The following is a 12,838-nucleotide window of genomic DNA, read 5'->3' as shown; positions in this document are numbered from 1 at the left end:
TACATAGTCGTGTAATTAAAAATATATTGGTATGTTTTTTATCCTTAAAATGAGATCCTAGCTTATTAGCATTTCTAGATATTAGGAAGATACCATGAATAATACAGTGTTTAAGAAAGGAGTTTGGTGCCTAGATGATGCCCCAGTGGGCAAAGGTGTTTGCAGGAATCCCAGAGTGGCTTTGCTTGAGTAACTCTCACTGGAGACATCTCTCCTGTCTCAGCCTGGGGAACGTCCACTTTCTTGGTCATTGTAGCTCCCATGGAATTCTCTCAGGCAGCCTCACTTGCCAATATGGAGAAGTGATAAAGCTCAAGAGTGGCCTGTGGCTTCTGAGCTGGTCTCTGTATGCCAGGTCTCACCAAGAGATGGCTGCGACTGTGCCCAAGCCTCACGGACTCACAAGTGCCTACGGCTTTGAAATAATTTGGTTATTATGAAAATCGATGAATAAGGAATGAAGAAGGTGTGAAACATGGCTTGCTTAGCGTGTGTGATGCTTTGTGTTTTGATTCCAGGCACTGAAAAACAGGAAAGAGGGAGAGGAGGGTGCTTTCCCTAAGAACTGAGCTGAACGTGTTGGTAAATGACTCCCCAAACCAAAGCTGCCACCAGAACAGGAGTGTAACAGCTAGAAGGGCTTGTGGGTGGTAGGGCGGTTTGGGAAACTAGAAGGATTAACCCCCCCACCCCATGGCTCCATTCAGCCCTCAGGTTTTGATAATGAAATCCCAGTTGAATCTCATGGTGCGCTGTGGTGTAACTGAGTGCTCAACTCTCAGCCCATCACTCAAGAAGCTGAAGCAAGAGAATTGCTGGGATTTTGAGGCCAGTTTGTGTTACACAGCAAGACCCTGTCTTTAGAGGAAAACAGGACTACTCGGGGGTGGGGAAGCAGCTCCGTTAGGGGAGAGCCTGCCCAGTGCACACAGAGCTCTGGGATTGATCTCTAGAACCAAATAAACACTATGTGGTGGTGCACAACTGTAACTCAATCACCAGGGAAGTGGAGGCAAGACGATCAGAAGTTCAAGGTCACCCTTGGCTACATAGCAAATTTGAGGCCAGCCTGGGCTACTTGAGACCCAACCAAACAAGCCAAAATAAAATACCCACCCAAACCTGTACCAATAACTAAAGAAATGGGATTTTAAAGACATGAATAGTATATACTTCTACAATACCAAATATAAGTTCACTACTCGTGCATAGCCTGAGTTGTGAGAGCTTCTAATATAGGAAAATCTTTTCAAAGGGTGGTGGTGATGGGCGGGGAGGATGATTTAATATTCAGTACCTCTGGAGACAGAGGGCTCCTTCCTGGTCTTCCTGGCAAGTGCTTTCCTCCCTGTTTCTCTTCACATCTGTTCTGGGTCCTGATCTTAAGGCCAGGGGCTGTATCCTCTCCTCCTCCTCCCAATTCTGGGGTGAGCCTATTCTGTAACCCCACTTCCTGGCTTTCCTCACATCTCAGCTCTTGCCCTCAGGAACCTGCCACCACCATGCTGCCTTACCTTGCTTGTGTCCTTCCCTTTGTACCTCAGATCTCCCTGTGTCCCCAACAGGAACCGCCCTCTGCTGACACCAGTCTCCTGCAGAGCTCTGAGTGCTGCTGGGATGCTATCCCCTATCCTCCAGCTCAGCTCTCCAGCCTCACCTCTTCCCAGGCTGACATTCGGTATCTAGGGAGCATCTTCCCCTAGATATGCAACACTGTAGCCCAGACCAGCCTCTGTCCTTCTCTGCCTTGATCCCCATCGCTGAGGAGCAGGGGTGCCATCAAAATCTAGCTATTGGGACTGGCTCTCTGCTAGACATAGCTGTATCAAGGAGTTTCATAGTCATGTGATTCTACCCCCTAGCATTCTAGGTCCATCCTCTTATAAAACAGCACATCTGTTAGGGGACTTGAATAGAAAACAATCTTACAAATGATACACCGTTTGCTAGCTGTGTGAAATGTATATATATGGTTTTGGATATTTCCATTCAATTTAAGAACAACTGTAAGAACATAACCCAGGGACCTAGAAGACATTCTCAATGCCACTAGGATGCGTTGACAGTTTGTGTTCAGTTTGCCTCTTGCTGTTTGCTAACGCTATGCTGTTTGATTCAACAGGACCTCAGGGGCAGGGCTTCCTTAGGTGTGGCGACAGTTAATTTTCATTGTTGACTTTGTGGATTTAGAATCATGGAAACACCTCTGGGTGTACCTTTGAGTATTTCAACTGATAATGTAGGCTGCACCATCCCATAGGCGGGAAGGGGACTGTGAGCTGTGAGAGCACCAGCATTCACCTGATGGCAGACAGATTGACCAGCCTGCTCATGCTCCCTCTACTCCTCCCACTGTGGGCCGGAGCTCCTCCCACTCCTTACACTATGGGCCGGAGCTCCTCCCATTCCTCCCACTGTGAGCCAGAATAAGGTCTTAAGCTGTTGTTTGACACGTGTTTTGTTAACAGCAACAAGCACTAATACAACCACAGAAGGACTTACTCATTCACTATGGACAACTTTTCTCCATTGCTCCCCCATTTCGGTCTGGATCTGCTGGTCTGAAAACCAAGGCTAATCAGTCAGCATCTGCACACAGCCCACAGCCCTGAAGCTCTACACCCCATCAAGCACTGGCATTTACAGGGAGGGAGCCCTTGCCCTCCTGAACCCAGTCTCTGACATGGAGTCCGTAGGTGGGTCTTGGAGTGTCTCGCTTTACACTCCTACCTCCAGGGACAGTGCCGCTTGGTCCTGGTCAGTGAAGGAAGCTGGTCACTGTGCTCACACACTGGGCTTGCAGAGCCACTCCAACCCTGTTCTGAGCAGCAGGGCCCCAGTCAGCACTGCCCATGGTGACCACATTGCAGGAACAGAAGGGAGTGCTCACTGTGCAGGCCTGGGCCTTCTCAAGTAGTAGTCTGGGTTCATCTTTCTTTTTGGTGGAATTGCCTAGACTAAAGTTTTATTTAGGGAAGTAGCATCAAAACTACTGAAGAGTAAAACACATAAAAACTTTATTGTAAGTATCACACACCTGAATTTGCATCAATTTGACACATTGCTGCTCATTTCGCAGAGCACACCTGCGGAGCACGCCTGGTGCAGTTTGCTTATGGGACAGTTGTCAACTCCTAGAACTGTTCTTGCTCATAGGGGGCTGCCTCCTGCCTACACCTCCCTGACTGTCTGCACGGTGGACATTGCCTCACCCACTACAAGGGGCAAGGATGGGGCCAGGGAGGATGGGCTGCCAGAAGGGCTGGTGTATGTGTAAGGGCCTGTAGGTTGGCCCAGGTTGGGCGGGCCAGGGCTGAGCCATGCTGGCCAGCACCTGCTCTCTGCACAGGCCCACTAGTCTCTAAAGCAACTTTTTTCTTTACTCCAATTCACGCCTTAGCCCAAGTGGCCACTGTAATGCATTCTGAGCAAAATGACCCCAGGTGGGTATCCTGGGGGCATTCCAGAACTGCACATCAACACTAGATTATTTGTACTGAAATCAGGAGGAGTTGGGACAGTCTCCCTAGGCTGGAGGGGGCTAATCTCCAGCTTTCTCTGTCACTGAGGTCTTAAGGACACTGCCCAGTGTCTGGGCAGTGTGTGCAGAATAACCACTGAGATGTGAATACACATTTAAGAGAAAAAAAAAAAAACAGTCCATAAAGAGTAGTGTGGCACATCCTTTCTGAGGTCACATGACCTGCCCCCCTTCGCTGAGGACAAGCAGACTGTACACGAACTTCAGGACAGTTGTCTCTCTCTGCAGTGCTATAAAAACTGCCACCGACACCTGTAACCGTCATGCAATTGAACACGTAAGAATGACGGTTTTCCACACTGAGAAATGCCCAGTAAAAAAATAAAGATAGAAAATACATGCTAATTTAATGGCAAACTTATTTGAGACTACACGGCAACCATCTTGGATTTCAGAACAGTGTGTAGTGGGAGCCACTGTCGTCTTCTCTTGAGAACTCTGTATTGGGTCTGCGTGGTCCTCAGGCTGATGAGGTGGCAGGACACCACTGTCACAGCAGCTGAATGTCAGTGCTGCAGCAGGAAGTTGGTAGCCACATTGAGGTCATTGTTCGAGGCCCTCAGGGCCTCCAAGGCGTCCCCTCTGGAAAATCCCATCTCCATGAGGCGGGCGACCTGCAAGAGAACAGAAAATGGAGGCTCGGCACCACAGAGCTCATCCTGAGCACCCATGTGCTCTCCATGCCTTTGTGGGAAAGCTCAATGCTTCTAAAAGACGACCTGGCAGCACAAGCCTACAATCCCAGCACTTGGAAGGTGGAGACAAGAGCACCAGGAGTTCAAGGTTATCCTGGGCTACCTTTGAGGGAGTTTGAGTCTAACCTGGGCTATGTGAGACCCTATCTCAAATAACAAAACAAAACAAAGAAGAGGGGGAGATGAGGCTCAGCTGATAAAGTCATTTGCCGTGCAAGCAACGGCCTGAGTCTGTCCCCTGGCACCCGTGTAAAATGCCAGGTACAGTAGTCTATATTCAAGGATGATGTCTGAAGTCACCCTCTGGCTGACTCCTCTCTCTTCCCTTTCTGTCTCTCTGGAAAAAAAAAATCAACAAAAATCCACTTCCCCCAAACAACAAAGGTGACTAATAGTATCCCTTCCCAGTGCTTTCTGCACACAGCTAGGAAGTCTCATGGGACCCTTGCTGTCTGTCACATTTCCAGCTGCTGTGGTAGAAACTGACTCGTGGGAGAAGTATGGAGGCCATGTGTTGTCAGTAGTGCAATTGTGACTGGGATTCCATACCTCTCAGGGGACCAAGGAAGACAATGCTGGAGTCAGTTGGCTTCTTCCTGTTTCCCTTTTTGTTCAGTCTGGGGACCCAGGCATGAGAGGCAGGCTACTCATACTAGCAGGCTGTGAGAATGCCAGAGTAACAGCCTGAGCTTATCAGTGGCTGCACTCTGTCACATGTGATCCTGGGGGATTGTTGGGACAGTCAGGTGTGCCCTCAGGTGTGCCCATACTGGCCAACAAGTGCACACCTAGCATCTTCCTCCTGCTGCCATGGCTCTGACTGTCACAATGGACTCAGTTGTTGGCATGGACAGTTTCCTGGCTGTGGGCACTCTGGTCACCCTCCAGAGGCAGCATGTGCTAAGTCCTGCTTGAAGCCTGGGGCTTTTATAGGTAGCAATAGCCATCTGCAAGGAGGGCTGAGGCAGGGACAGTAACTGAGAAATGCAGGTGACCTAAAGCCATGGGGTGGGGGAGAGGGGCAAGAAGCAGGCTTGTACAGACCACAAATTTTGGTTGTGTGAGTAAAAAGGCTTCCTGTACCTGTACTTTGTTCTCAAGCAGACTCCAACTCAGAGACAAGCAGTATTTCCCAAACTTAGCTATAACCTGTCAAGAGCCACCATAGGACATGCTAACAAATAGCACGTGATCTTCCTGAGATGGATTAAAATAATCCACAATAAATCTTCTCCCATAGGCAAGGCCCAGGAGAAAATCATTTTAGGAAAGATTCCTGCTATTAATATACTTTTCCTGTTATTGTTAAACATATATGACAATCATTAGGTATTAGCTCACCCTTTTGAGCAGATCTCTGTGGATCTATAAAGATGTGTAGTCTTGTACTGATGCTATATAGACACATATATGACTTCTTAATTCTTAATGATGATCCTATAAAAATTTCTAAAATTTTAGCCACACCACTTGACTTCCCAGACGTTCCTTTGAGATATGGGTAGACACTTCCATGAGTCTGAGACTCCTGCCTGCCCGTAATGCAGCATCACAGGGATGACACCACACTCTGCTGCCAACTCATGCAGTAGCTGGGCCTCCATGGCCTGAGTGCTGAGTACCGAACCTGGGAGATATCTTCTCAGGCATCCCTGTGTAAGCAGGGAGCCTTAGGACTGTTTTCAAGGGAAAGTCTTCCAAATGAGTGTACAATTTTACATCCTACACAGCCGTGGGTTGGGTCTGGTTGGGTCTGGTTAGTTTCTGTGATGAGTATTCTTGGCTGGCAACTTCACATTTGGAGTTACCTGAAACCCAGATGGCTGGGCACACCTGTGAGTGACTTTTCTTAATGAAATAATTTGAGGTGGGAGATCCACCTTTAATACAAACCACACCTCTGCTGGCAGCCCATGTAAAATAAAGGACACGACACGGGAGGAGGAAACTCATTCTCTTTGCCTGCTTGTTTGAGAACAAGACTTGCTGCCAAGTCTACTCTTCACTGCCATCACAACCTATAACTTCACTTCTTCGGGATTCATGTCCATACTGGTCTTCACTGAAGACCAGCTGAGACACCCAGCCTCGTGGATTGAGCAACTGCTGGATACTTAGACATTCTGTTGGCAGACAGCCATTGTTGGATTAGGTGGACCACAGCCTATTAATAAATTCTCCTTTCTACGTAATTTATAATTTCTACATAATTCGTAAGTGTATACACACACACATTTTATGAGTTCTGCTCCTCTAGAGAACCCTGAAGAATACATATGCTCTTAGGGCATGTTTTTCGCTGTCCCAGTAAAAAAGTGCTCAACTTCTTTGGAAATGCCACTGGTCACTCTAACAACCATACCTTTTATGAAAGTCTGTAATTTTCTACATTATGCTTTAGGCCTAACTGGAGTTTTCAAATCCTTCTGCTCAGCTTTGCGCTCCCAATTCTCACTGAAAATATGGTCAAAAGTGGGCAGAAAGGCTGGGCTCCAGCTTGGATGCCATGCTATACTGAAATATCCCCACCGACTTAACTAGCTACTTTTAAACTTAGCTTCAGCGTCCCAGGACTGGGGAAAATGCAGACAAATTCTTTGCCAAAATGTAACAGATTTCCTCTGGCCCAATTTCCAACAGTAACCTCACAGCCTGGCCTTCGCTGCATACTGACTGGCATTCTGACTTGTTTTCCAAAGAATCACCCCTTAAGCTCTATTTACAGAATCTGAAGCTTTCTCTAGCTTATTCTTCAAACTCTTCCCATAAACCAGCTCCATACACTTAGGATTTAGTCACAGCAGTGACACTATTTTTAGTACCAAGTTAGCTAGCTTTCTATAACTGTGGCCAGATCGCCCAACAGCTTAGAGAAGGACAGGTTTATTTTGGCTCATGGCTTTAGAGGTTCAGCCTATGGTTATTTTGCCCCCATGTGTTTGAACAGAATATCATGGTGGTGCTGTGTGGCAGGCAGGAGGCAGAGGATGACACCAAGAGGGACCAGGGACAAGACACCTAAGGGCCTGCTCTCCCCCAGGACAAGACACACAAGGGCCTGCTCTCCCACAAGACAAGACACTCTAGGGCCTGCTCTCCCATAGGACAAATGCTCTCCCATAGTACAAGACACACAAGGACATGATCTCCCACAGGTACAAAACACCCAAGGGCTTGCCCTCCCATAGGACAAGATACTCTAGAGCCTGATCTTCCAGTGACCTGCTCCTTCCAATTAGATACCACTTCCTAAAGTTTCTAGAACCTACAAACAGTGTCACCAGCTAGGTACTGAAGCTTTAATACATGAACTTGTCCTGAAATTTCACATTAAACTGTGTACTATGTCTCAGGATCCAATGCTCTGGACCCCAATCCTTTCTCAGTTTGTCTCATCTGAAAACATGGTACCCAAAGCAGTGTGCAACTCCATGGGTGTGTGCTGGCCGGTGTATGTGTTACATTTGTGCATATGCATATGTAGGTATACACACTTACGTAGAGAGCTACGATGTGTGAACTGGTTGACCAGTTTAGTGGGACCCTGCTAAAAACTTGATAATTGTCACCTGCCATCCTCAGGGGAGTTCTCAAACCCTACAGTGACCTTGTGGGTAAAAGGATGGCATACACCTCTGCCTGCTTTCCAGCCACCCCAAATGAATGACTTCTAAATGTTGTCAATCATCCCTCTCTAACTTGTATCTCCCCCAGGTATGCTTAGCAAACCTGCAAACTTAATTTGAGTCATTACTGATGACAGTGTTTAGACATGCCAGATCCAAGATAGAGCTCTGATCTCATGCGAAGGCTCTGTGTTTAGTGGTTAATAGGCTTACCCAGTTAAAACCCTGGGTCACCTTAGTACTATTACCCACTCCACAGACCGGTGTTCTATCTGTACAGTGATGTTGTAAATTCAGTGACATCTTGTTATTTTGTTGTTATTTTGGTGTCCCCAGACAGCAAAGATTTTTCTGACATTTACAAGTCACCTGGTTGCCATTCTGGTTTACACTATCAGATACCAAAATATGAAACTTGCCATTCAATTTTTTAAAACTAATTTTCTCGTTTCCTTTGGGACCTTTTTACAGTGAGCACTATCCTTAACCTTTCAAGCTCCTACCAGCCTAAGTGTCAAGGAGCTGGGGGGGGGGGGGGTTGCTGGATATAAGTCATAAGGAGGGAATATAACCGCCTGATACAAGCAGTCTGATTAGTTATTTTCAACCTTGGGTTCGAATGACATCTTAAGGTGGCTCTCTGCAATTATTTCTGGCTGAGGAGCGCTGTCTCTGGGTCGGTCAGTAGTTGGATAGATCCATTTCCTTCTCTGTGTGTGTATGAGCATGTTTCCAAGGCTTCCAGCTAGTCTGGCTGTTTCCTATGCTTGCTGCCACCCTGCGTACATCACGCAGAGCTGTAGCTCACTTTCATTTTGAATCTGTCCAGGAGCAGGTCTCTATGCTGTCAACAGGCAGCAGTCTCAGGGGCAGGTAAAGTCATAGCTGGAGCTGACAGAGGCCAACAGAGATGTCTGGCCACAGAAGCGACCTGCTCCATGATCTCTCCCTGAACGGATGACTCACGTGTATTCCAGAAGACACTGCTGCACAAGGACAGGTGGCACAGACCACACTGGGCCCCTCAGGAACGGCCAAGCGGCCCTGTAAGCAATGAGAACGAGTGCCTTCTTTGTGTGCAATCGCTGTGATCACACCTTCTCAGACGTGAGTGACCATGTGTCCACCACTGCTGGCTTGACAGCAGGCCAAGCATGAGTGACCATGTGTCCACCACTGCTGGCTTGACAACGGGCCAGGCTTTTGCAGGTCTTCACTCAAGGGTCTTTCTATTGCTGAAGGTGAGAAGCAAGCCTGGTGCTTCAGCCACCCAGTGCCATTCTATATGTATTTATTTTCCAGGGCTAAGAAGACAAGTGTGTGTTCACTGCTAACTGGCCTGGTCTGTGAGGACCTGCCTCATAGAGCTGTATGGTAAAGGGGAATGGCTAGCAACCCACGGGCTCTCATTTCCCATAGAGCTGATGACCTGGCCAATGTCTGGGTCAATCCCTCCACATCAAAAAGAGAGCCTGACATACACAGAAGCCCAGGCTGAAGGTGAGGTGGCCAGGCTCAGTGACAGATAAAACAGAGGTGAAAGACACCCAGAACTCTTTAAAGGGCTTGCTGTGATGGACCAGTTTCCCAGCGGAGGCAGAGCCAATGCAGGCCAGACAACTGCATCCCATCATCACCAGATACCAGGATGATAGCAATTTGTATGGGAAGCTTTGCCATTGTGAAGAATAGCATGCAGTGAGACTTCTAGTCAAATTTCTAACCCAACTTTTGCTCAGCTTTGTTTAGAATCCAACCATGGGTCATTACTGTTCAGCGAGGCTGTTCTGCTTGCTCTGCTTTTGTCTGTCTAATTCTGAGATACGGTTTTATTATATAGCCCTGGCTGGTATTAAACTATGTAGTCCAAGATGGCTTCAAATTTGCAGCAATCCTTGCACCTCAGCCTCCTGAGTTCTGGGGTTACAGGTACCATAGACAATATCAGCTCCTCTGTAGTCTTTCACAACTATTTATTCAGTCATGAAAGTGCCCCAAATGGAATATCCCGTGGTTATACTCTGTGGCAGAGGTAAGGGCCTGAGACCATAGAATCTACAGGACACCAGGGGGAGCCTCCCTGTTTCTTCCTCCCTGAGTTGAGTGTGCATTGTGCTAGTGTCCAGTCCTCTCCCACCATGGAAGCTGACTGACTCAGTCAGCTGTCTGTCATCATGGCCCACCACAGGCATCAGGGGCCTTACTCAGCCTCCTGTGACACGGTGAAGCCTCGTGGCTGGCTGGCCTGAGGAAAGGAACACAGATGGAACTAGGCACGGTCATTGTCAGCTGACAATAGGTGAACTGTACTTTTCCCTTCCACGAGTTCTTCAAAAAACAGACCACACCATGAGGGAGGAAAACGACACACGGAGAAACAGTTCTTTCCTAGTTTTCCTTGTTTTTAAATACTTTTTTTCAAATAACTCTGATGACCTGAACACATCTCCCTATCTCGGGAAAATGGTGCCTTGGTTCTCCGCTCCCGACTCACCTCCTCTGCTACACGTCAAAGTCAGACACTCATCCCAGGACTCACAGCAGCACTTTCAATGACAACTGCTTAGTTTGCTCAACAAAGACTGTGGTTTTCTTTAACTTCCCTTTAGTTACGAGTGTCAAAAACAAATGGTGTTTTGGGTTTTTAACTTCCCAAATTCTGATGCTCATAGATGGAGATGCCCCACCCCACCCACAGCTGGGCTGCCCTTCTGCGCTAGGTCACATGCACACTTGTATGTGATAGGCAGGGCCAAGGCTGCCCTGCCTCTCCATTATGAACTGGTCTGTTACCTGTTCCTGTGGGCTACCCTCTCTCAGTGCTGCTGCTAGCTCCTTGTGGGAAGAGCAGCTCCTTTCTTTCTGACCTGACCTCCTCTTACCTCCTGGTTAATAGGGGCTCTGCTATTTACGTCCTTGCCAGGGTCCCTTGCCTTTGGTTTAGTACATGGCAGGTCCTCAAGAAAGCGCAAGTTCCCTGCCTACTCTCCCAGCAGCATCAGGGTTGGGCAGTCTAGCCAATCAGTAACCGGGCTGACTAAAATGAAGTCAAAAGTGAATGGAAAGAAAGTGCAAATTCACCTCTTGTCCCCTTGAGTTTCAGCATGGGTAAGCCATTTGTGTACCGTCACCCGAGAAGTCAATTTCTAACTTTAGGAAGGCACAAGAATCCAGCTTGACTCCCCACTTTGGTTTACAAACAAATAAACAAATCAGAAGTAAATTTGCCAAGATATCATTATTTACCAATTACAATCTTATTTATGGTCCAAGATTATTATATTTATTTGTTTATTTGTGAGCACCATGGTGTATGCGTGGGAGTTAGAGGACAATTTGTGGGAATTAGTTTTATCCTTTTGCCACGTGACTCTCAGGGAGCTTGCTCAAGTCATGAGGAATGGTGACACGCTCCTGTACCATACACTGATTAGCTAATTCTTAGCATGAGTGTGTGTCAAAAATGCCTGGCCAAGGAAAGACGGGAGTGGCCACTGCACTCATGGCTCACTGCTGCCAAGACCCCCTCACAACATTCCAGGGCAGTAGGGAGGGGCTCACAAACCCAGCCCTGTCTGAAAAACTGCTGGCAGTTCACGGTTGCTAGGGAAGAAAGTAATTCCACTTCTGCAGTGGTGTAACCAGGAGTCCAAGTGCCCATGCTCCAGAAGACATGTCCACCTCCATGCTTATACACGTGGCCTTCATTAATCTCAGTGGATCATTGGGGGGAAAAAAACCCATGAAAGTGGGAGAGGAATCTGTCCAGAGGGAGTGGGAGATGGTAAGAGAAGGAAGACGGGGTTGGAGATGATCCAAATAGTTTCTGTGCTTTTATAAAATTGTCAAAGAATAAATAAAAATTATTAAAAAGAAGAAAATATGGGGGAGGCAGAGGGAAGAGAAAGCAGTTCTTGAGATAGACACTTTAGTACATTTGGTTACAAAAAGGACATCATTTGACAGGCTTTATTTATGCTCTGATAAATTCTCATATATGTATAAAAAGACCATGTTTTCCATCACTCTCCAGGCTATTGTGAGCTTCTCTGAACAGCTATGGGGAGCCTTTCTGAGTATGTCTGGGAGCCTCTCTGAGCATGTCTGGGAGCCTCTCCAATCTATCTGCAGTTCAGTTTGCAGCTGCTGTCACCACTCCTTCCTAACATGTGTCTTGCTACAACAGGGCTGCTTCTCAGTATCATGTACTCCACGGCTAGCCTGCAGTAGACAAGCTAGGGTCTGTGAACTTGACTTGGGGTGCAGTTCTCATCAGAACAGGAAGGAGCGAGGCTATCTAGAGGCACGCACGCCTTTCTTTCCTCCCTGAGCTGCTCCACAATCCTTCCCTTCCGTGTTGTGGTTCACTTTATCCCCCCCACACGCTGTCTGCTAACACGTCAGGGTGCTTCTTCAGCAGTTGTGGAACAGAGCAGGACTTACTGCCCAGACTGTCTTATGCTCTTCTCTTTCTGCCTACAGAAGGCAGCTGGAACCATCTTGTCCCTGGCTTCTTGGGGTCACTTTAGAGACCCCGATGTGTGGCTCTGGCCCTGCCTTTGCTCCCCCATCAATACCTCTCTGGGAATATAAGGAGGAGCGGGGATGCCATCTCCAATGGGAGACGAGCCCACAGAGGGCCTGAAAACAGGATGGCTTCTGGGAACTTGTAATCTCTGACCCAGCTAAGGTCCAGAAGCATCAGTGATGCTGTGTCTGTGGCTGTGTGCTGACTTGGGACGGGATGCCTTCATGTATGTACGTTTTCTTTGAATGTGTGGCTTGTGAAGTCATGGGATTCAGATCCCACTGACTGGGTTTTCTTGTACAATACTCACTAAAATTCCTGAACTACATGTGAATAGTAGAAAAACCTGAACATTTTTATGTTTTACTAGATCTAGAAAGTGACTGGAGTTTGAGTCCCAGCAAACTGTAAGCCATTGTGGGGCTCACAACCACCTCTGGCCTCTGCA

General features: G+C 47.5%; 1 protein-coding gene across 1 annotated transcript in view; it reads right to left on the bottom strand.

The window, feature by feature from the left end:
• Nucleotides 1-2,993: 2,993 nt before the first annotated feature.
• Nucleotides 2,994-12,838, bottom strand: part of Ubac2 (UBA domain containing 2) — a 145,719-nt gene continuing 135,874 nt past the window's right edge. The window contains exon 9 of the mRNA XM_028772217.1: nt 2,994-4,155. Coding sequence (XP_028628050.1) covers nt 4,048-4,155 — 108 coding nt within the window. The 3' untranslated portion in view covers nt 2,994-4,047. The remainder of the gene's footprint in view (nt 4,156-12,838) is intronic.

This window comes from Grammomys surdaster, unplaced genomic scaffold, assembly GCF_004785775.1.
Source record: "Grammomys surdaster isolate TR1022 unplaced genomic scaffold, NIH_TR_1.0 65, whole genome shotgun sequence".
NCBI lineage: Eukaryota > Metazoa > Chordata > Mammalia > Rodentia > Muridae > Grammomys > Grammomys surdaster.
This window is presented reverse-complemented; position numbering and strand designations above follow the sequence as displayed.